The 21,893-nt window shown below is 45.9% G+C and overlaps 1 protein-coding gene across 7 annotated transcripts in view; it reads left to right on the top strand.

Moving 5' to 3' along the window:
* CAPN9 (calpain 9) overlaps positions 1-21,893 on the top strand; it is a 75,240-nt gene that overhangs the window by 17,376 nt on the left and 35,971 nt on the right. For all 7 annotated transcript variants that reach the window (XM_077998847.1, XM_015126057.3, XM_077998850.1 and 4 more), the window contains exons 5-12: positions 2,877-3,045; positions 4,234-4,317; positions 7,045-7,130; positions 9,595-9,672; positions 13,667-13,827; positions 14,870-15,027; positions 15,191-15,399; positions 20,589-20,625. In XM_077998847.1, coding sequence (XP_077854973.1) covers positions 2,877-3,045; positions 4,234-4,317; positions 7,045-7,130; positions 9,595-9,672; positions 13,667-13,827; positions 14,870-15,027; positions 15,191-15,399; positions 20,589-20,625 — 982 coding nt within the window. The remainder of the gene's footprint in view (positions 1-2,876; positions 3,046-4,233; positions 4,318-7,044; positions 7,131-9,594; positions 9,673-13,666; positions 13,828-14,869; positions 15,028-15,190; positions 15,400-20,588; positions 20,626-21,893) is intronic.

Below are 21,893 nucleotides of genomic sequence, written 5' to 3'. Positions count from 1 at the left end.
TGAGTGCTGTGCTCTAGTTGCTAAAGTGGTTTCTCAAAGGAATACAAATGAAAAATTGATCTAATTATACACACATACTGAGTTGAACAATCGAGTGAATGGAGGGTGGACGGCAGGAACCGAGTTTCTCTCTATTGGATTGAGAGGTTACAGATAGGCACAGGGAGGAGGCCAGAATGATCCATGCAGATTAGAGTTGGAGATTCCAGAATTAACTTAGATATAGCTTAATAGAGATGGTTACGTAGAGATACATGGATCTATACATGGGTTATCATACACATATATATTGATCTATACTTGGGTTATCATACACATATATATTTCCTTGCTTTGTCAGTGAGAGGAGCTAGAAGCAATGACAATCCTGTAGCAACAAGCACACCTATGTCTCAAGTCTTGGTTTCTAAGATCATTCTTCAATCAAAGGAACTAGGGCTTCTTGGAGATAAGGCAAATTCTAGAACTGGGGCATACACACATACATACATATATATACACACATACATACATACATGCATACATACGTAAAATGAGCCTAGGTCATCTTATAGTCCCAGAAAGTGAGAATACATGCAAGACACACACACACACACAAATAAGGCTATGCCAAAAGGACACAAGAGCATGCTGAAGGAGCTCCAAACAGCCAAAGCTAGAAGAATTCAACCAACAAAACAGACAAAGCAGTACTGGATTATGAACCCAAGTAGAGGCCAGGTGCCGTGGCTCACACCTGTAATCCCAGCACTTTGGGAGGCCGAGGTAGGTGGATCTCCTGAGGTCAGGAGTTCAAGACCAGCCTGGCCAACATGGTGAAATTCCGTTTCTACTAAAAATACACTAATTAGCCGGGCATGGTGGTGGGCGCCCGTAATCCCAGCTACTTGGGAGGCTGAGAAAGGAGAACCACTTGAACCCAGGAGGTGGAGGTAGAAGTAAGCCAAGATCACGCCATTGCACTCCAGCCTGGGCAACAGAGCAAGACTCCATCTCAAAAACAAAAACAAAACAAAACAAAAAAACCACAAAATAAACCCAAGTAGAAAATAAATATCAATGGGTCCATACTACTTTGAGTAAATGATCGTATAAATAAATGCAGAAGAAGGAACAAATATCCTGTGTAGAATAATTCCAAAAGATTATGTTTATATTCCAGCCTTGAGAGGTGGAGCATAACTCCCTAATTTTTTCATGCGGGCTGCACATAATGATTCCTTCCAAAGAGTTCAGTATGGAAAGGGGAGAGAAAGAGCAACTTTCCAGTGGAGAAACCTGACTAACACTACCTTAGCCAGGTGATCAAGGCCAGCATCAGCCGTGGTAAGGCATGTGGACAGCAGGTACCCTTGATATGATGAGATGAGAGAGGAGCTTTACCTCTTTGGTCTTCCTTCCACTAACCAATAGCTCTACTCTTTTTTTTTTTTAATTATTATTAACTTTTTTTTAGAGACAGCGTCTTGCTCTCTCACCCAGGCTAGAGTGCAGCGGCACCGTAATAGCTCACTGCAGCCTGGAACTCCTGGGCTCAAGTGATTCTCCTGCCTCAGCCTCCGAAAATGCTGGGATTACAGGTACCAACCACCACACCCAGCTATTTTTTTTAATTTTTAAAAATGTTTCATTTTTTATTTTTATGGATGCGTAATAGTGTACATATTGATGGTGCACATTTGATATTCTGATTACAAGCGCACAATGTGTGATGATCAAATCAGGGTAATTGAGACACTCATCACCTCAAGCATTTATCATTTCTTTAATAGCCCTAGTCTTATCACGAGAAAAAACATTAGACAAATTCTAATCCTGCAGTATGCCTGCCCAGGACTCCTCAAAACCGTCAAGGTCATCAAAAACAAGGACAGTCTTAGAAACTGTCACAGCCACGAAAAGCCTGAGGATACGTGAGGACTCAGTGCAATGTGGGGTCCTGAGTGGGATTCTGGAACAGAAAAAAGACATTAGGTAGAAACTAAGGGAGCCCAAATAAGCTGTTAATTATTAAGTCTGTTTTCACACTACTGATAAAAACATACCCAAGACTGGGCAATTTACAAAAGAAAGACGTTCAATTGGATTCACAGTTCCACGTGGCTGGGAAGGATTCACAATCATGGCAGAAGGCAAGGAGGAGCAAGTCACATCTTACGTGGAAGGTGGCAGGCAAAGAGGGCTTGGGCAGGGAAATTCCCGTTTTTAAAACCATCAGATCTGATGAGACTCATTCACTATCACAAGAACAGTGCAGGAAAGACCCACCTCCCTAATTCAATCACCTCCCACCAGATTCTAAAATTCTACATCGAAAAGCTTATTTAACAATCAAGCAGAGCACTTACATGTAAAATGCCTATGAATAAAAGAGATGACTATGAAAGAAAATGGTTAGGGGTATATGAGACCAGAGAAGAGAAAGGGCCTCTCTCTGTCCACATAGTCAGGCCCTGCTCCATTCCATGGGAGACTGCAGAGTGAAACACAGCATTTGAACCTCACAGCAGTCCTAAAAGGGAGAGCACAACTCTCCCTCATTTTGCGTATAAGAAAACTAAGGCACTGAGTGACCTGGTCATTCAGATGGTAAGTCGTAGAACTAGGATTTGAACCTGCGGCCACTCAGGCACCAGGGCTGCTGCTCTACACCACCACACCACACTGCCTCCCTTTCAGGAAGCTCAGGATCTTTGGCTTCCTCAAAGGTCCAAGCAAACCCTGATGCTTGCTTCCCATCTTCCTTCCACACCACCCAGCCAGGACAAACCCTGGGAGATGCTTCTGGCTTAGTTAGAAAAGCTCTGACTGCAGGGTGCCCCCGGTGGCCTCCCTAGGTCCCTGACTGTCTCCTCTCTCTCCTGCCACCCTTGCAGGCTAAATGGGAGCTATGAAGCTCTGAAGGGAGGCAGCGCCATCGAGGCCATGGAAGACTTCACCGGGGGTGTGGCAGAGACCTTCCAAATGAAAGAGGCCCCCGAGAACTTCTATGAGATTCTAGAGAAGGCTTTGAAGAGAGGCTCCCTGCTGGGCTGCTTCATTGATGTAAGTCACTCATGAGCTCCCATTCCAGGCAGTATGCTGGGGCTGCAGTCTGCACCAGGTACCCCAGCCACACCTAAGAAGGGGCATAACTCTTGGGGGGCAGTGTTTATTCCCGCTAATTAAAACACAAATTTTAACCAGGCATGGTGGTGTGTGTCTGGAGTCTGAGGCAGGAGGATCCCTTGAGCCCAGGAGTTTGAGGCTGCAGTGAACTATGATCGTGTCACTGCTCTCCAGCCTGGGTGACAGAACAAGACCCTGTGTCTAATAAACAAATAACAAATAAAACACAAGTTTTTATTTAATGGTTGTCAAATGACAAAGGTAAGATGTACTTGCTTTATCAGATGGAACAATCTTGAGACCCATACAGGTGCATTTTTACCTCCTTCCCACCCGTTTCTCAGCTGCCTCTGTTCTCCAGCTCCACTCTGGGACTGGGATCACCTGGCCTGTACCCTTCCCAGCTCTCTCTCTGCTCGTACAGACAGGCACACACGTCCACACACAAACATCAAGGTCAGTTGGTTTGATTTTACTGAAATGCGATCTTTCTATCTAGTTTTCTGAAGTTTTTTTTTTTTTTCATTTCATATACTATGAAAAAATAGCAGATAGAAGTCTAATGGTATTTTAACACACACATTTATAATTTTATCTCATCTTTTTAAAATTTTTTTGTTGTTTTTTATGGACTGCTATGACACTGTGTATTTTTTTTTTAATCAGTTCTAGTTTTCTGTTTCCTCTTAGATTAGCCATGGGGTCTGTTTTTCGCTAATGAATTAGCCAGTTCCTCTGCACTTTCAGGTTTGTGACGCAGAGCTGTGTGTCCTATTGTTATATGCTTCTTTTCGTCTCTGGGATGTATGTGATTGTGTCTTCTCTCTCACACTATACTACATGAAGGTGACAAGTTGTTCTGTTTGGGGACACAATAGTGAACTGTTCATTGGAGTCCACACTGGGAACGAGCGCCTCCCCATCCTGGGAAGAGACTGGAACTTGCTGCATTTCACTGCTAAACATCCTAGGGGAGTCCCGTGCATAGCCCACGCACATGGCCTGCACCTGGGGCAGCAGAAGGGGCTGGAGGTTGTGACCAGGCCAGGCCTGTAGCCGGGTCTGATCCAGCAGGGGAGGCTTGACTTAGACGGTGCGTGTGACTCTGCTCTTGCCATGTTTTAGACCGGAAGTGCTGCGGAATCTGAGGCCCGGACGCCGTTTGGTCTTATTAAGGGTCACGCCTACAGTGTAACGGGAATTGACCAGGTAGGTGACTTGAATTCCAACCGCAGGGTGAGGGGAGACGCATGATAATGCTAGTCCCTTAGGCATTTATTCAGTGTGTTGCAGTTTAAATGTCTGCCTTTCAGACATTTCAGGGAAACCTAAAGAGGCAGGCTGGAATTCAAAACGGCAAGCCAGGAAAGAGAGAAACCGTGTGATTCCACCGCAGCACAAAACTCGTTTAGCAGGTGGAAGCGCCTGTTCTTTGTTTATTTTTAATTTCCTTTCTTTCCCAATTCTCCATCAGTCCTATGTTAATCAGGATTCTTCAGAGAAATAGAATCACTATGGAACCAAATATACGTACATACAATTAAGCACACACACATATCTATCTATCTATCTATCTATCTATCTATCTATCTATCTATCTATCTACATCACACAGTTGACCCTTGAACAACACAGGCTTGAACTTATGTGGGGATTTTCTTCAATTTCTGCCATCCCTGAGACAGCAAGACCAACTCCTCCTCTTCCTCCTCAGCCTACTCAATATGAAGATAATAAGGATGAAGACCTTTACAACGATCCACTTCCACTTAATAAATAGTAAATGTATTTCCTCTTCCCTATGATTTTCTTGATAACACTTCTTTTCTCTGGCTTGTTTATTGTAAGAATACAGTATACAATATAAATAATTATAGAACATGTGTTAATTGGTTCTTTATGTTATCAATAAGACTTCTGGTCAATGGTAGGCTATTTGGAGTTAAGTTTTAGGGAATACGAGATTTTTTGACAATGCAGGAGGGTTGGCGCCCCAACCCCCCACATTGTTCCAGGATCAACTGTAATACGATTTATTGTAAGGCATTGGCTCATGCAACTGTGAAGAGTGAGAGGTCCCGTGATCTGCTGTCTGCAAGCTGGAGGCCCAAGAAAGCCAGTGGCATAGTTCTGGTCTGAGTCTAAAAGGAAGGCCTAGCAACGAGGAACACCAATGGTAAAAGTCCCAGTCTGAGGGCAGGAGAGATTGATGTCCCAGCTCAGGAACCCAGGCAGAGAGAGGGAATTCCCCCTTCCTCTGCCTTTTTGTTCTAGTCAGGTCTTCACAGATGAGATGAGGCCCACCTATACCAGGCAGGGCAATCTGTTTTACTCAATCAACTTAAATCTCGTGTCACCCAGAAGCACCCTTGCAGACACAACCAGAATAACCTTGAAGCAAATATCTGGGCACCCCATGGCCCAGTCAAGTTGACATAAAATTAATCACTACAAATCCCATTCTCTGTAGCTGTAGCCCAGGTGGAACTGATCCCGAGAACACCCAGACTCCACACAGCACCACCCTGACTTCGAGGGAGTGGTTGGTTAAGAGGAGAGATCCTTGAAGGGCACAAGGGGAAGAGAAATAAAGAGTAGGATGAAAGAGGAAGACACGAAGCCAAAGGTATCACTCTCCCAGACTCAAGCTCAGCAAAGCCCGGAAGCCTGCCTTGCCCACTCCATACCTCCCCTGGACCAGTCTTAAGCCCAGCACTTAGAAGGCACAGGTGCCCCTGGTCTTCTGTAGCCACCTACATGTTGAGTGACATCCTCTGAATGTATGGGGAGTTAAGAACACAGAAGAGAGGCCCTGCCCTTCCTCCTCACTGGAGCCAAGGTGTGAGATGCGATTGGACTCTTTGGGATTCTTTAGAATGTTAGCTATTTGTGTTGGTTCCTTCGTCCTCCTTCCCCGTCCATACATGACTTGCAGGTCGCTCACTCAAGTGGGCGTGTGATTTTCTAGCTTAGATCTTCTACGTATTCCACGTAACAACAGAAACCTCCCATCATCTTGGTTTGCTTGATTTTGCTTCCTCTGCCCCTACAAGGAACTCACCTGCCCTGAACCTTTCAAATTAAATGAGCCCCTTAAATGGTGAGCCACAAGCCACATTTTGGACTCTGAAGAGTTGATGTTACTTGAATTTTTACACATCCAAAATATCATTTATGCCAAATGCATGAGGATAAAACGTTCTGACTGCTACAGCTTCTGGTTAGTCGATAACTAGAAGTCTTTTACTTTCACTCTCTCTCCTCCAAAACCCTTCTCAAATGCATTGGCCCTTGTCCCTGCTCCCAGGCAGAGCCTGAGGGTACACTGGCTCAAGGATGGTTGAGGTAAACAGCAGGAATCCTCATAGATACCTGAAACAAGGAGAATATTGGGTTTCGAAGATGTAAAAGCTCTTTTTGTTTATTGTTGTGTTTAAATTCCCAGCATGTGCTTATTTTCTTATCATTCATCTGTGCATGGGATGCTAGGATGAAGAAAGTTCAGTAATAGTTCCATGAGCATCTTTGAGGACTACTTTTTACCATTCACTCTACTAGATGTTGAAGACGCCTAAGACTTGGCTCCTGCCTCTAGGGAGATCCCAGTCTAGAGAGAAACCCATCCATTTCTAGATTCACATGGACTAATTTCTTGTTAATTACAATTCCACTTTACTTCCCAGATGTGGCATAAGCATTTTGGTGCCTAATATAGTATCTTTGGCAATAGTAGCAATTATTCAATAGGAATTAGAAGGTTCCAAGGGCTGGTTAAGAACTGGCGAACTTTTACATACCTTCAGCAGCGTTTTAGGCAAGAGACTTTTCAACAACCAGTCCTGGATGGAGCTGGTCCACCTGGAGCTCATGGGTGAATGTGGCCAAACCTCCACCATATTTATCATCTCACACTTCCCTCATGCTTTTCTCTTCTAGGTAAACTTCCGAGGCCAGAGAATTGAGCTCATCCGAGTCCGGAACCCTTGGGGCCAGGTTGAGTGGAACGGGTCATGGAGCGACAGGTCAGTCACCCTATCCCGCCTCTCTGGCTGGTTCCCGGGGCATGTGGGGCCAGAGCTGGCTTGTGCAGACATGTGAAGGAGTGACCTGTCTACCACCCTCCCGGGCTCTGACTCAGGGTCCTGTCCCGATTCTGGGGAGCCCCTTCTTCCTCCCCTTTAAGCCCTCAGGCCCGCCTTGCATCAAGCTTGATTCTCAAGAAAGACTTACAACAGTACTCTAACTTTCACGAACTGTATTTATGTCAATACATAAATGTGTTACCTCCCATGGGGATGTTTATAACCCAGTGATATGGTGAAAAGCTTTATCTGTAGTTGTGAGTAGCTCCAGTAAGCAGCGTGCATGTGCATGTGTGCCTGTGTGTTTGTGTGTGTGTGTGTGTGTGTGTGTTTAGAGTATGGGAATCCCTGAAATATTACCTAGTGTGTAACTATAGGATTCTCTCTGATGGTCACTAACCATGGCAGAGGACCAATAGGCCAGCAGAGAAATAGAAGTGGGACTGAGCGTGGTGGCTCATGCCTATAATCCCAACACATCTGGAAGCCGAGGTAGGAGGATCACTTGAGTATGAGAGGTTGAGGCTGCAGTGAGCTATGATTGCGCCACTGCATTCCAGCCTGGGCAACAGAGGAAGACCCCATCTCTTAAAAAAAAAAAAAAAAAAAAAAGGAAAAAAATAGAGGAAGTGGAATTGGATTTTCGTTTATTACAGAGCTGTTAACCAGAGTTTTGGTCTCCCAGTTATCAAGAAAGGTCTGCCTTTTCTGTGTGTGTCCCCACAGCTCCCCCAGCTCTGGTCCCTTGGGAAGTGGCCCAGGTGACTGGGAACCAGGGATGTTTGGGTGGGTGCGTGGCAGGGCCCGCCTGAAGCTGTTGCTCCTCCTCTGCTTGTTGGGCTCCTGAAGGCCTTTCTTGCCACACCCGTGGCCCCTGAGCTTCTGGGGAAATCTGAAGCTAGTCTAGAACTTGGTTAAAACTGAGCCAGGGTTTGTCTTCAGTCCAGACACAGCTACCAGGTCACCAGGCATGGTGCAGCTGCTGCTCTGTTAGCCAGACCCCAATGTGAGGGCAGAGCACACAGGCGTATGCTTTCCAGGCTGTCATCGCCCCCGTGGAGGTTCTCATCCCACCATCCTCTGCTCTGGCCTTGGCTGCCGCCTTCTGAGAACCAAGAAGCATTGGCAGAGATGAGCTGAGATGGGTTGAGGAGGGAAGAGATTGGCCTCCCTCTCCTGGCAGAAAAGGAAAGCACAGAGAAATATTGAAACCAAAATTAGTGAGACTACATCATGTTGTAAGATGTGCAGTGCCCCTCAACTTTGAAATAGTAGCCTATAAAGGGAAAATGGGCCAGTTTCTCCCATTTTCTGGGACTCACAGAGGTAGAAATAAAGAAAGTGCATTCTGACTGGGAGCCAAGGCTGGAATGAAGTTCGTCTTCCACTCATGCAGCCTCCATGGTTGATGCACGGGGCAGGAGCCATCCTGACCCCCTGACTTCGCTGTGCTGCTGGCGACATGTGAGTAGGGTTGAAGGCACCACGTGGTCAGCCTGTCAGGCCAATTACCTGGGTGTAAGCCACTTAAGATAATGGCTCCAAAAGCAATTAATGGCTGCCAGTTCCACTCTTCTGATCCTGGTCCAAGCACCTGGAGACAGGTCCCTGCTGATCCTCCCCTTGGATCTCCGGAGCACTCCGCTGATTTTGAGTCAAGATCACAGGATGAGAGGGAGCTGCTACATTGGCTGTAGCACCACAACAGTGGTGACATACTTTGAACTATTTGGAGGTGACTGTGGGGGTCACAGAAAATGCAATGAACTTGGAGTCACAAATCCTGAGTTTGGAGAGTGACAGGCAGCCACTCCCACCCCCACTCTTCCCTGAGCATGTGTCCATGGGCCTACCTGAGCCCTTTCATCTGCAGGATGGGCACACATAGCTCACAGAACCCCACCTGGCTTGCTAGCGAGGTCACATACAGAAGGTGCCCAGTACAGACAACATCAAGCATGGGCAAGTGTAAGGCATTATCACCTTTCCAAGTGTCAGCTTATCCACTAAGGAGAGGCCAAGCACTGCTCCAGGTCACATGGCAAGTTGGAGGCCAAGCACGAAAGTCAGTGGACTTGTGGCTTCCAGCTGGGCTCTTCTGCTACCCCATGGGCATGCAATGCCTTGCGACTGTCCCAAGATAATCTTCCATGTCGGTGGTTCAAATCATCCTCAGGGGTATTTTATCCATCAGCAGCACTTGGAGATGTACTTTCTGGCCAGCCCTCTTATTTGGGGGCCAGTGGCTCACTGGCCGCTGCATCCCTGGGTGCATTTCTGGGACCCAGTGAGTAGTCACTGAGCAGGACTTATTTCCTCCATAACCACACACTGTGGGTTCCACATCAAGGCCGTTGTTGCTCTTCATGACCTCTGCCTGAACACCAATTTTGTTTACTCCTAGTTCTCCAGAGTGGCGTTCTGTTGGTCCAGCTGAACAGAAGCGTCTGTGTCACACTGCTCTGGATGATGGCGAATTCTGGTACAGTGCTTGTTCCTGTGTTAACTGCAGATATGAGCAAGTCCCATGGCCCAGGGGCGTAAGGAGCACCATGTTTCTCTCTCTCTCTCACTCTCTGTCTCTCCATTTTTTTTTTTTTTTTTTTGAGGCAGAGTTTTGCTCTTATTGCCCAGGCTGGAGTGCAGTGGTGCAATCTCATCTTACTGCAACCTCCCCCTCCCAGGTTCAAGTGATACTCCTGCCTCAGCCTGCCAAGTAGCTGAGAGTACAGGCATGCACCACCACACCCGACTCATTTTGTGTCTTTGGTAGAGATGGAGTTTCACCATGTTGGCCAGGCTAGTCTCGAACCCCTGACCTCAGAGAAACCACCCACCTCGACCTTTCAAAATGCTGGAATTACAGGTATGAGCCACCTCGCCCAGCCTTCTCTCTCCGTTTTTGGCAAATCAAATTCATCTGTCTCAGACCCCTCATATACACCCAGATTAGAGGGAAATTTAATCTCCCTCCTGTTTTGGTGGGGGCTCACCCCAGCTCTCGGTTTGTTGAAGAGTCTTCAGGGGGTTGCTGCAGTCCAATAGAGGAAGAGTGTCTGGTCTCCAGCCTGACATACCTCCTTGGCGCTCTGTGTCATCCAGGTTTACACAGTGAATTTGAAGACAGGCAGCTCTGCTGCTCATGGGGTCCATTCCCTCCACACCCACTTTGGTGAGAGGTACCTTTGAAGGCAGCTGCCCTGAGAGCATCTAAAGATATTGATCTACGTGGGAAGGAAACTTTTCTACTCTGGACTTTGCCTTGGCCTGAATCTCTTTGTTTAATTGAATCTTTGTGTTGGGCCTTCATCTCTAAAATCTTTTTCAGGCTTATTTCTTCCTGTTTGGGATCTAGAAGTTGGCCCTTCTAACCCTGCAAGAAATAATTTCTGGTTTCTGGCTCTATTCCCTTTCATGTGCTCCAACCAGTCAATTCTTGCCTGAACTCATCTCTTCCTCGTAACAGCTTTTAAAATACAACAACCCAAAACCATAACTATTCCAGCCTTTTTCATTCTTTTCCCGTAGAACACAGCCTTAGTAGTGATTTGCTCTGCCTTCTGTATTTTTACAGTTGTCTTAGTCTATTTGGGTGGCTATAACAAAATACCATAGACTGGGTGGCTTACAAAGAACAGGAATTTATTTCTCACAGTTCTAGATACCAGGAAGTCCAAGATGATGACACAGGCAGAACTCATGTCTAGGGAGGGCCCTATTTCTGATTTACAGATGGAGCCTTCTCACTGTGTCCTCACGCGGTAGAAAGAGGGCAAGGCGGCTCTCTAGGGCCTCCTTTATAATGGCACTAACCCCATCCATGAGGGCTCCACCCTCGCAACCTAGTCACCTCCCAAAGGCCCCATCTGCTAACATTATTACTTTGAGGGTTAAGATTCAACATACAGATTTAGGGGAGGCCACAAACATTCAGTCCATAACAACATGCAACAGATTTACCCAATGTTTTGCCACTGCATAACATAGATATCCCCATTTTCCAGCTCCAACAGTTCCATGTTCCCTCTTGCCAAACTGCTAACATATTTTAGAATTTTGTTATGGCAGTTCTGTAATTCGAGGCACCAAAGACTCAAGGTAACACTAGCTGCAGTAGTGCAATAGGCCCCAGATGTATAAAGGCTCAAACACAGTGAAGTTTTTTTCTCACTCACTGTGACAGTCCAGGGAGGATGTTCATATTCTGTGGGTGACTCTGTTTATACAGTGATTCTATTGTGTGGCTCTGCCATCTTCTAAGGTCACATGGTCATCTGCACGTAGCCAGCAGAAGAGAAGAATAAAATAAAAAATTGAAGAAGACACTCTCACTTTCTAAAAATCTTGACTCAGAAGTAAATGCATCACTGCTCACATTCTACTCCCAAATGGAAGGAGTGGGGTGCAGTCCCTAGTCCTGTGCTGGTGAATGCCAGCCGTCTCTGTCTCAGGAACCATGAGGGCTTAAGTTCCCCAGATTTGTGGGAAATGTGCAGGGTGCTTGAGAGATTCCCAAGCTGTCAAATTAGAAATTACAGATGAACTTTGAATTTTGAAGTACAGGGGACTTTGACTTAGGGGGTTACAAGAGAGGAGCAAAAACTGCAGGAAGAAAGCTGAGTTCTGGAATTAGTATCATCACACTAATCAGTGCATATGAGCAGGAGGTAGAAACCAGAGTTTGAGAGGCTACCTGAGGTCAGGCTAGTGGAAGGAAGGTCTGGTACAGAAGGTGGGAGAAGCCGGGCAGAGGAAACTCAGAAATTCACAGCAGGAGGCTCCGCAAAGAGGTCCATGTGAGTGATCCATTGCCCTGACCCTCTTGAAGGAGCTGCCCCGACACCTGGGCTGAGCCTGCCCGAGGTAATGGGTGGTGTTAAATCATGCACCCTGTGCATGGAGCCCTTCCTCCTGGAATCCTGACTCTGAAACCCTGTGTAGCCTCTTTCCATCCTTCACCTACTCTAGGATGTACCTCCTGCAGCTCTCTTCTCTCCCCTTATGTATGAATTCCCCCTTTCTTCTGGATCATTCACCTTAGCACTCCAACACTATCATTTCTGCTACCTGTAAAGAAAAGAAAGCCTCCCTTGATCCACTCAAGTGACCGTCCCAGCTCTCTCCTCTCCTCTATAGCAAAGCCCGCCAGTTCCTCTTCTCCCTTACTCTCTCGACTCCACTCAGCTATGAGTGTGCCCCACCATCCCACTGACCCTGATGTTGCCAACGAGGCCACCCATTCTCACTTTGCTTGATCAGATCATTTTGATCCATCAGGAGCCCTTGATGTGCTGGATTGCAGGGGACCACACGCCCTGGTGGTCCTCCTCTTACCTGAGCGCCTTCTCAACATCCTGTCCTGGCCCCCTCTCATCTTCCTAACCTGTTAGCACTGAGGTGTCCCAGGGCCCCATCCGTGGTCCCCCTCCTTGCTATCTATTCTGACACTTTAGGCGTCTCATCTGGTCTCATGACTTTAAAAACTGTCTTTACACTAATTCTCAGGTTTCCATCTTCAGCTCCTTTGCCAAGAATTCCAAAGTCACATACTCAACGGTCTACTTAACATCTCCTCTTGAATGTGTAATAGACATCTCAGATTCATGTGCCCAAACCTGACTTCCTGAGCTTCTCTCTCAAACTGTCTCACCACAGCCTTCCCCATCTCCATCCTTCCAGTCACTCAAACCAAACATCCTGATTCCTTTCATTCTCTCCTTCCCAGCAAATCCTGTAAGATTTGCCTCAGAATATCTCAAATCTGGCCACTGTTCCCACCTCCCATGCCACCAGCCTGGACCAAGCCACCCTTGTCTCTCACTTGGACACCAGCACTAACATCCTGGCTGCCTCTCTACTTCCACCTGTGTCCCCAAAGTCTGTTCTCAACACAGCAGCCATGGAGCATGTGACTCCTCCCTTTACTGCCTTCCAGTGGCTCTCCATCTTCTCACAGTCAAAGCCAAAATCCCTATATCTACTTGACATACTGTGATCTCTTGATCTTATTCCTTACGGATGCCTCGTGCCTTCCTGGTGTTCCATGAGCACCTCAAGCACCTCTCTGCCTTGGGGCCTTGCTGTCCATCTGACTAGACCCCCAGCGAGCTGCTCTGCCCAGTACCTGGTAGTTCAGGTCTCCACTCAGAATGTGCCCCATCAGGAAGGGCTTCCCTTATCTCCCTGTTTAAAATAGCATCCCACCCTTACACTCCCATCCTTCAACCCAATTTGATTTTTCTCCGTAGCACTTAACATCTACAATAAATCTGTATTTTTACCCCAGTTTTTTACCTTTTTAACCTTTACTTTACTTTAAAAAATGTTTCCATCTCCCCACACTTTACAGTCGCCCCACTCCTTGTGAACAGGAACAAGATGATTTAATGAATAAGTGAATGATTTAATGAATGAGTGAATGGATGATGCCCTCACCATCGCCCTCCTGCGCATCGTGTCTCTCCACTTTGTTGCAGGATGGCATTTAAGGACTTCAAGGCCCACTTTGACAAAGTGGAGATCTGCAACCTCACTCCCGATGCCCTGGAGGAAGATGCGGTCCACAAATGGGAGGTGACGGTCCATCAGGGAAGTTGGGTTCGTGGCTCCACGGCTGGGGGCTGCCGCAATTTCCTGGGTAGGTAGACTGCCTGTCATTCTCTCTGCCACTCCCAAGTGTCCATTCCAACCCAGGACACCAAAGGATAAGGGCCGGGTCCTCAGAGAAAGCCTGAAACATAGTAAGATTTCAAAAGTGACTGGGAAAAGAAGGCTGCAAAGATTTAGTCGGGTAAGAATTGTTTGGGGAAACTCCTTTGTTTTACCACTTAGGTTATTTTCCAAGTAATGGAAAGCATGACTCATGCCAGTTTAGCAATAGAAAGGATTTATTATCTCACATAATCGAAGAGCTTGGAGGAAAAGTAGGGTGGGCTTCAGGCACAGTTCTATCAGGGCCCTGATTCCATTTGCTTGTAATTCACTGTTCTGCCCTCTTTTCTGTGTTGACTTCTTTCTCTGTCTGGCTTTCTTTATAATCGCAGGAGGACTGGCAGCAGTATCCAGGGCTTCCTGAGCCCTCATTCACGTGAACAGCAAAGCTCCTGGGGTTATCAAACAAAAAAGTTCTCAATTTCCCTCTAATTGGAAATTCCTTGAACCAATATTGCCCGGTGAATGCTATGCATTGATTGGCTTTGTCCAATCTTCGGTGGCAAGAGGGACTGGCATAGACCAATCAGAATTCATGCTGGAGCAGTGATCGAGATCAATCCTACTCAAACTGCCCACTATCAAGTAGATGCCGGGAGACAACCAGAAGTCCACTGCACTCTCCTCTGAAATACTAAGTGGAAAAAAAAGAAAAAGATGGAACAAGCTTTAGCAGACTAGACCCAGAAAAATGTCCTTAAAAAGCTGCATAGGAAATGGTTGAAGAGAAGGTGGAAATGAAAGAGAGGATACTTTGCATTCTCGTTAGGCATTATCAGAAGTAGTGTAGGAGGGCTTATTGAACAGGGAGAGGAGGTATTACTTTCTCATGTTTGGTAGGATATGTAATGAGAGCGGATAGGTGTGTGTGTGTATGTGTGTGTGTGTGTGTGTGTGTGTGTGTGTGTGTGTGGTCTTTGGGGAGTTTTTTAAGAAAGGGAAAATAATGCACCTCTCCCAAATGACAGATACCTTTTGGACCAATCCACAAATAAAATTGTCTCTGACTGAGAAAGATGAGGGGCAGGAGGAGTGCAGTTTCCTTGTAGCCCTGATGCAGAAAGATAGAAGGAAACTCAAGAGATTTGGTGCCAATGTGCTGACAATCGGCTATGCCATTTACGAGGTAGGTGGGAACCACATTGCATTTCAGAGTTCTCCATCTGAGTTCTAAATTCGCAGCTCCTCCTCGGTTTCACGCCTGAGACTCAACCAAGAGTCCATGAACTGTGTCCGAAAAGCCAAGAGGAACTTCCCTAGGAAACCCCTCCCTTTCTTGCCCATTGCAGTGCCCTGACAAAGACGAACGCCTGAACAAAGACTTCTTCAGATACCACGCTTCTCGGGCCAGAAGCAAGACGTTCATCAACCTGAGAGAAGTCTCCGACCGGTTCAAGCTACCCCCTGGGGAGTACATCCTGATTCCCAGCACTTTTGAGCCCCACCAGGAAGCTGATTTCTGTCTGAGAATCTTTTCAGAGAAAAAAGCCATTACCCAGTGAGTCAGAGGAACGGCTTCCAGAATCCCACTTCTTTTAGCAGTTTGTTCACACAGAAGTCATCCGGGAACTGCTGGAGCCAAGACTCCATTCTTCTGTTTTCCATGTGTACCTGAGAAACAAGGCAGGACAGTTTCTTTCTTTTCTATTATTTATTATTAATTTTTTTAGATGAAGTTTCATTCTTGTTACCCAGGCTGTAGTGAGGTGGCGCGATCTCAGCTCACTGCAACCTCCGCCTACCAGGTTCAAGCAATTCTCCTGCCTCAGTCTCCAGAGTAGCTGGGATTACAGGCACCCGCCACCACACCCGGCTAATGTTTTTTGTATTGTTAGTAGAGACGGGGTTTCACCATGTTGGCCAGGCTGGTCTCGAACTCCTGACCTCAGATGATCCACCCGCCTCGGCCTCCCAAAGTGCTGGGATTACAGGAGTGAGCCACTACGCCAGGCTGCAGGACGCTTTGTTAACTCATCTGCAAGGCAAGGCACATTTCCTTCTAGCTCTGCTCCTCCCTCCCTCAAGCAAACCATTGAAAAGTTGCTCTTTTCTACTGGTCCCAGAGTCATGCTCACGGGACACTCTTGGGTGGAGCCCTTCATTTTTCAGACCCTATTACCAAGAAGCTTCTGGGGTAAGAGCCCCATGCAGGGATGCCAGACATTTCTGGGCATGATGAAGGCAGTGGCTACTGCAAATTTCAAGAATGACATGTTCTTTCACCTCCAATTCAAATAAATGTTGGCAAATCTGCCTCTCATTTTACATACCCAATATTCCACCGCATCTTCCTCACAGTGTCTTAGCGAAATTATTTTATATCAGTTACTTCTGTGGAAAATGTTTCCCTTTACTGCCCATTCACCGTGGGTTGCTCTGTGGCACAGGGGGAAAAATGGTTCAAGATAGAGGAATCCATTTCTTTTCCCAATGACGATATTCTAAAGATTACGGAGAATGCTAAAATCTGCTAATTCTGTATTTAAGCTAGATAAGTCTCCAAAAAAAAGTCAATCTGCACAGAGTTAACAAGAGAGACAGCTGTGAATACATGACTCACTCTAGTTTCATCTTTCGTTTAGTGAGATAGAATTAGATTGGTGGCATGCATTGAGAAGACTCAATTACAAAGTCTGGTGGGGTTTCTCAAGCTGATTACAAAAGGCATGGTTCTTTCTCTTGGCTAAATAGATGCTGAAAAGTCTTAAATTTTTAAACACTCTACCGGATAATTTTTCTCCAGCCTTCTCTCAGATACTAGTACAAGGTGGGGATGAGTATCCTAGTATCTGTTCACACAAAAGTACCCTGTATGAGATCCATGCAGATTGACATCTCTTACGGGTGGCAAGAACAAGAGAGACCCAAGTTATGCCAATGCCATGCCTCTTGTTCTGTATCCCATTAGTGTGGTGAGCTCAGAGTCACTGGCATGCATCAGGTGACTTGTACATGGCAAAAAAACCTCCATACTCAATCTTGCTCTGAACAAGATATTTTAGTCTGCTATGATACTGAGTATAAGAATCAGCTCTGTAGCTTGGTAACAAAAATTCACACTGAGCTCTGTGTGCATTGGTTTAGCTCTCAGGCTCCTGATTAAACAAACAAAAGTTCTGAAAGGGTTATGTCATGTATGCCCAGGGGATGAGGAGGAAAGGGAGGACTACCCTCATTCAACGTTAATATTTATTTGTATTCCCTTTGATTTTGATTTTATATCAGTTTTTCTTTGAGAGTGCTTCAAGTTTTAATCTATAAGACTGTATTCCTCCAAATGTTTTTAGCATCATCAAAAGCTGAAACCTGCTCCTCCTGTTAATATTACTACTATCCAAATACTACAAGTCCCCCTAAATATGTGAATAGCAAAAAAACATGATTGCATCATTTTCCCTCTTTTTCCCTAACATAAGCACAGAGACACCCATCCCTCCCCAACCCCACCAGTGGAATCAGGAATTTACATCTGTGAGGAGAGGCAGGAGTTAGGGATGCAGCTTCAAAAGGTGGTCTTTAGGCTGGGCATGGTGACTCATGCCTGTAATCCTAGCACTATGGGAGGCCAAGGCAGGAGGATCACCTGAGGTCAGGAGTTTGAGACCAGCCTGGCCAACATGGAGAAACACTATATCTACTAAAAATGCAAAATTAGCTGGGCATGGTGGCACATGCCTGTAATCCCAGCTACTTGGGAGGCTGAGGCAAGAGAATCACTTAAAACCCAGGAGGCAGAGGTTGCAGTGAGCCGAGATAGTGCCATTTTACTCCTACCTGGGCCACAGAGTGAGACTCCGTCTCAAAAACAAAACAAAACAAAAAAAATGTGGTCTTTTTGGTTCTGATTCAACTTTATAATCTTTGAAAATGCACCCCCTCCCCAATGCCTATCACTCAATAGGCTGAATGGTCTCTGACAGATATGCATCCTCCTTGAAGATGCAGAGTTCATGGAGAGTGAATGTGTAATGCAACTGCACTGTTTATGGGTCATTGGAGGTGCCACTATTCTACAAAACACTTTATCCGTTGCCTTTGTTAAAGTTCATCAAAGAAATGGGGAGTGACTACTGGCTTAACTTCTTTTAGTTCCATAAACTCAGAATTCACAAGTTCTTAGTGATGGCTGATATAGTTTGAATATGTGTCCCCATCAAATCTGAAGTTGAATTGTAATCCCCAGTGTTGGCAGTGGTGCCTGGTGGGAGATGTTTGAGTCATGGGTACAGATCCCTCATGACTTGGTGCTATCCTCGTGATACTGAGTGAATGCTTGTGAGATGTGGTTGATAGTATGTGGTACCTGCCCCACCCCTGCTCCTGCTTTTGCCATGTGACATGACTCTTCCCCCTTCTGCCATGATTGTAAGCTTCCTAGGCCTCCCTAGAAATCAAGGAGTCAAGTTAACTTCTAGGGAATATACCATGCTTCCTTGTAAAGCCTGCAGAATTGTGAGCCAATTGAACCTCTTTTCTTTGTAAATTACTCAGTCTTAAGTATTTCTTTATAGCAGTACAAGAACAGCCTAATACAGAAAATTGGTACAGAGGAGTGGGGCATTGTTAAAAAGATAACTGAAAATGTGAAAGTGACTTTGGAACTAGATAACAGGCAGAGGTTGGAAGAGTTTGAAGGCCTCAAAAGAAGACAGGAAGACGAGGAAAAGTTTGGAACTTCTTAGAGGCTGGTTAAATTGTTATGGCCAAACCGTTGATAGTGATATGAACAGTGAAGTTCAGGCTGCCGAGGTCTCAGATGGAAATGAGGAACTTATTGGGAACTGAAGCAAAGGTTATGTGTGTTATGCCTTAGTAAACATCTTGGCTGAATTGTGTCCATGCCCTAGGGATCTGTGGAAGTTTGAACTTCATAGTGATGATTTAGGGTATCTGGAAGAAGAAATTTCAAAGCAGCAAAGCATTCAGGATGTGACCTGGCTGCTTCTAACAACCTATACTCAGATGTGGGAGCAAAGATATGACTTAAAGTTGGAATATATATATATTTAAAAGAGAAGTGGAGCATAAAAGTTTGGAAAATTTGCAGCCTGACTATATAGCAGAGAAAGAAAAAGCAGAGCCAAGTGCTGTAACCAAGACAACGGGGAAAAGGCCTCAAAGGCATTTTAGAGAACTTTGCAGCAGCAGTCCCTCCCATCGCAGGCCAAGGAAAAAAATGGCTTCATGGGCCAGGCCTAGGGCCGCACTGCCCTATGCAGCTTCAGGACACTGTTACCTGCATCCTAGCTGCTCCAGCTCTAGTCTCTGCTCAAAGGCACCAGATACAGTTTGGGCTACTGCTTCAGAAGGTGCAAGGGTGCAAGCCATAAGCCTTGGCAGCTTCCATATGGTGTTAAGCCTGCAGGCACACAAAGTACAAGACTGAACGAGGCTTAGCAGCCTCCACCTAGATTTCAGAGGATGTATGGAAAAGCCTGGATGCCCAGGCAAAAGCCTGCTGCAGGGACAGAACCCTCACAGAGAACTTCTACTAGGGCAATGCAGATGGGGAAATGTGAGATTTGAGGCCTCGCACAGAGTCCCCACTGGGGTACTGCTTAGCAGAACTCTGGGAAGGCGGCCATCATCCTCCAGACCCAAGAATGGTGGATCCACTGGCAGCTTGCACCTTGAGCCTGGAAAAGCTACAGGCACTCAACAACCCATGACAGCAGCCAAAGTCACGGGGACAGAGCTCCCCAAGGCCTTGGGATCCCACCCTTTGTACCAGTGTTCCCTGGACGTGGGACATGGAGTCAAAGGAGATCATTTTGGAGCTTTAAGATTTAATGACTGCCCTGTGGGATTTCAAACTTGCATGGGGCCTGTAGCCCCTTTCTTTTGGCCTTTTGGAAGGGGAATGTTTACCCAATGCTTATACTCCCATTGTATTTTGGAAGTATAAAATGGAATTTGCATATCTTGGAACTTGATTTTGATTTGACAGGCTCATAGGCAATGGGACTTGCCTTACCTCAGGTGAGACTTTGGACTTTGGACTTTTGAGTTAATGCTGGAATGACTTAAGACTTTGGGGGATTATTGGGAAGGCGTGATTATATTTTGCAGTGTGAGAAGGACATGAGATTTGAGGGGCCACGGCAGAATGATACAGTTTGAATATGTGTCCCCACCAAATCTGATGTTGAATTGTAATCCCCAGTGTTGGAGGTGGGGCTTGATGGGAGGTGTTTGGGTCATGGGGGCAGATCTCTCCTGGCTTGGTGCTGTCTTCACAATAGTGAGTTTGCATGAGATCTGGTTGTTTAAGGGTGTGTGGCAACTCCCCCACCCCTTCACCTTCTGTGATAATTGTAAGTTTCCTGAGACCTCCTGAGAAGCAGAGCAGATGCCAGCACTGTGCTTCATGTAAAGCCTGCAGAACCGTGAGCCAATCAAATCTCTTTTCTTTGTAAATTACCTACTCTCTGCTATTTCTTTATAGCCATGCAAGAATTGCCTAACACAATGGCTGTCCCTCTTATTTGCATTCTGAGCAAGGGCTGAATGACTAAGGGTGGGGGTGTCAATGTGTGGGGTCTGCAAACTCTGTGAAATGTAAACAGCACTGAACAATAAGGGATTCAATGGGACAGAACCTTCCAACAGCTCTGGACTCTTCAGCTCTGCAGATCCCAATGAGAAGTTAATCCACAATTGAGGCTGTGTGTTTTTCTGCCCATACAGGGATATGGATGGAAATGTAGACATTGACCTTCCTGAGGTGAGTCTTCTGATGTTGCTATGGAGTATAGGATTCAGGTGATGGTTCTGGAAACCTTCCTTCTAATCACAGAGTCACGTAAAACTCTGTGATTCAGGGAGTGGTTATATGCGATCAAGTAAGCGTCTATGATTCTAACCTCCTGGAGACCAAGATGTGTGTCTTCTAGTCTGTGCTCCTCTAGTACACAAGGACCTGGCATGGAAGTGAGGTGGGTGCTTGGTATAAAGTTCTGTTCGATATCATCTTCCTCTGTGCTACTGTCAACTGAAATAACAAACACAGAGACACTCTCTAAAAGAAAAGCTATTTATTTGGGGATAAAGCACTGCCATGGGAATATACATGCCACAGTAAACTATGCACATATTTGGGGAGGTAAAAGAGGACAAAGGTTTTTAAAGAAAAAAATGAGAAGGATTACGTAATTGTTTTGAAATAATTATCCTTGGCTACAAAGATCAATAACAAAGGTGAGGCCAGGCTGATGTTAGACAGGCAGTTGCTACGTAGAGGTAGAAGTATTTCTGTGTATGGTTGCAAGGGCTCTGTGAAAGGTTATGGTTTTTGCAGCCTTTTGTGATACTTTTGTTATCAGGCAAATAAGCATGAGGACCTTCTGGCCTTCCCAAGCTCTACTTGTCAGGGTTTTCTTAACATTAGTGACTCCATTTTGATTGAATAACTTTCACACTACCAACTGCACCTGAGAGGAAGCTGCCACTTCTGAAGGGGGTAGATTATCTTTTAATTGTATTTTAAGAAAACTCATCAGTGAAAAGAAAACCAGAGAGGCAGGGAGATGTTTTTTACTGTGGACTCAGGGGAACACATTACATCTCCCCTACATTATGTGTGTGTGGAAGGGGAGCCGTGGGGGTGGTTTTACCCTCATCCAAGGGCTGGAGGACTCTCCAGAGGCGCTGAGATGCTATAGCTGGAAACAGTCTGACACATCCAGGGGCAGCAGAGATCTGCTTTTAGGAGGGAATTTGCTTCTCCGTGCTGGGGCACAGCTTATTAATGGTGCTAAAAAACCAAAGACACCAAAAACCACCCAAAACATTTACTGAGCTCTTTCTATATACCAAGCCCAGAGCTCAGTGCTAGAAACAGACTCTTGCCTTCAGTGATTTTACCAGCTATCAAAACAGATGATGAAGTGAGTCATTGCAGTCCAGGGTGGTAAGAGGTAAGCTAGAGGAAGTGCAGGAAGCATGAAAATCCAGTGGCCAGGACCTCACTTAGGCAGGGGTCAGGGTTCTTTG

This window comes from Macaca mulatta, chromosome 1 (genome assembly GCF_049350105.2).
Source record: "Macaca mulatta isolate MMU2019108-1 chromosome 1, T2T-MMU8v2.0, whole genome shotgun sequence".
NCBI classification, from domain to species: Eukaryota; Metazoa; Chordata; class Mammalia; order Primates; family Cercopithecidae; genus Macaca; species Macaca mulatta.
This window is presented reverse-complemented; position numbering and strand designations above follow the sequence as displayed.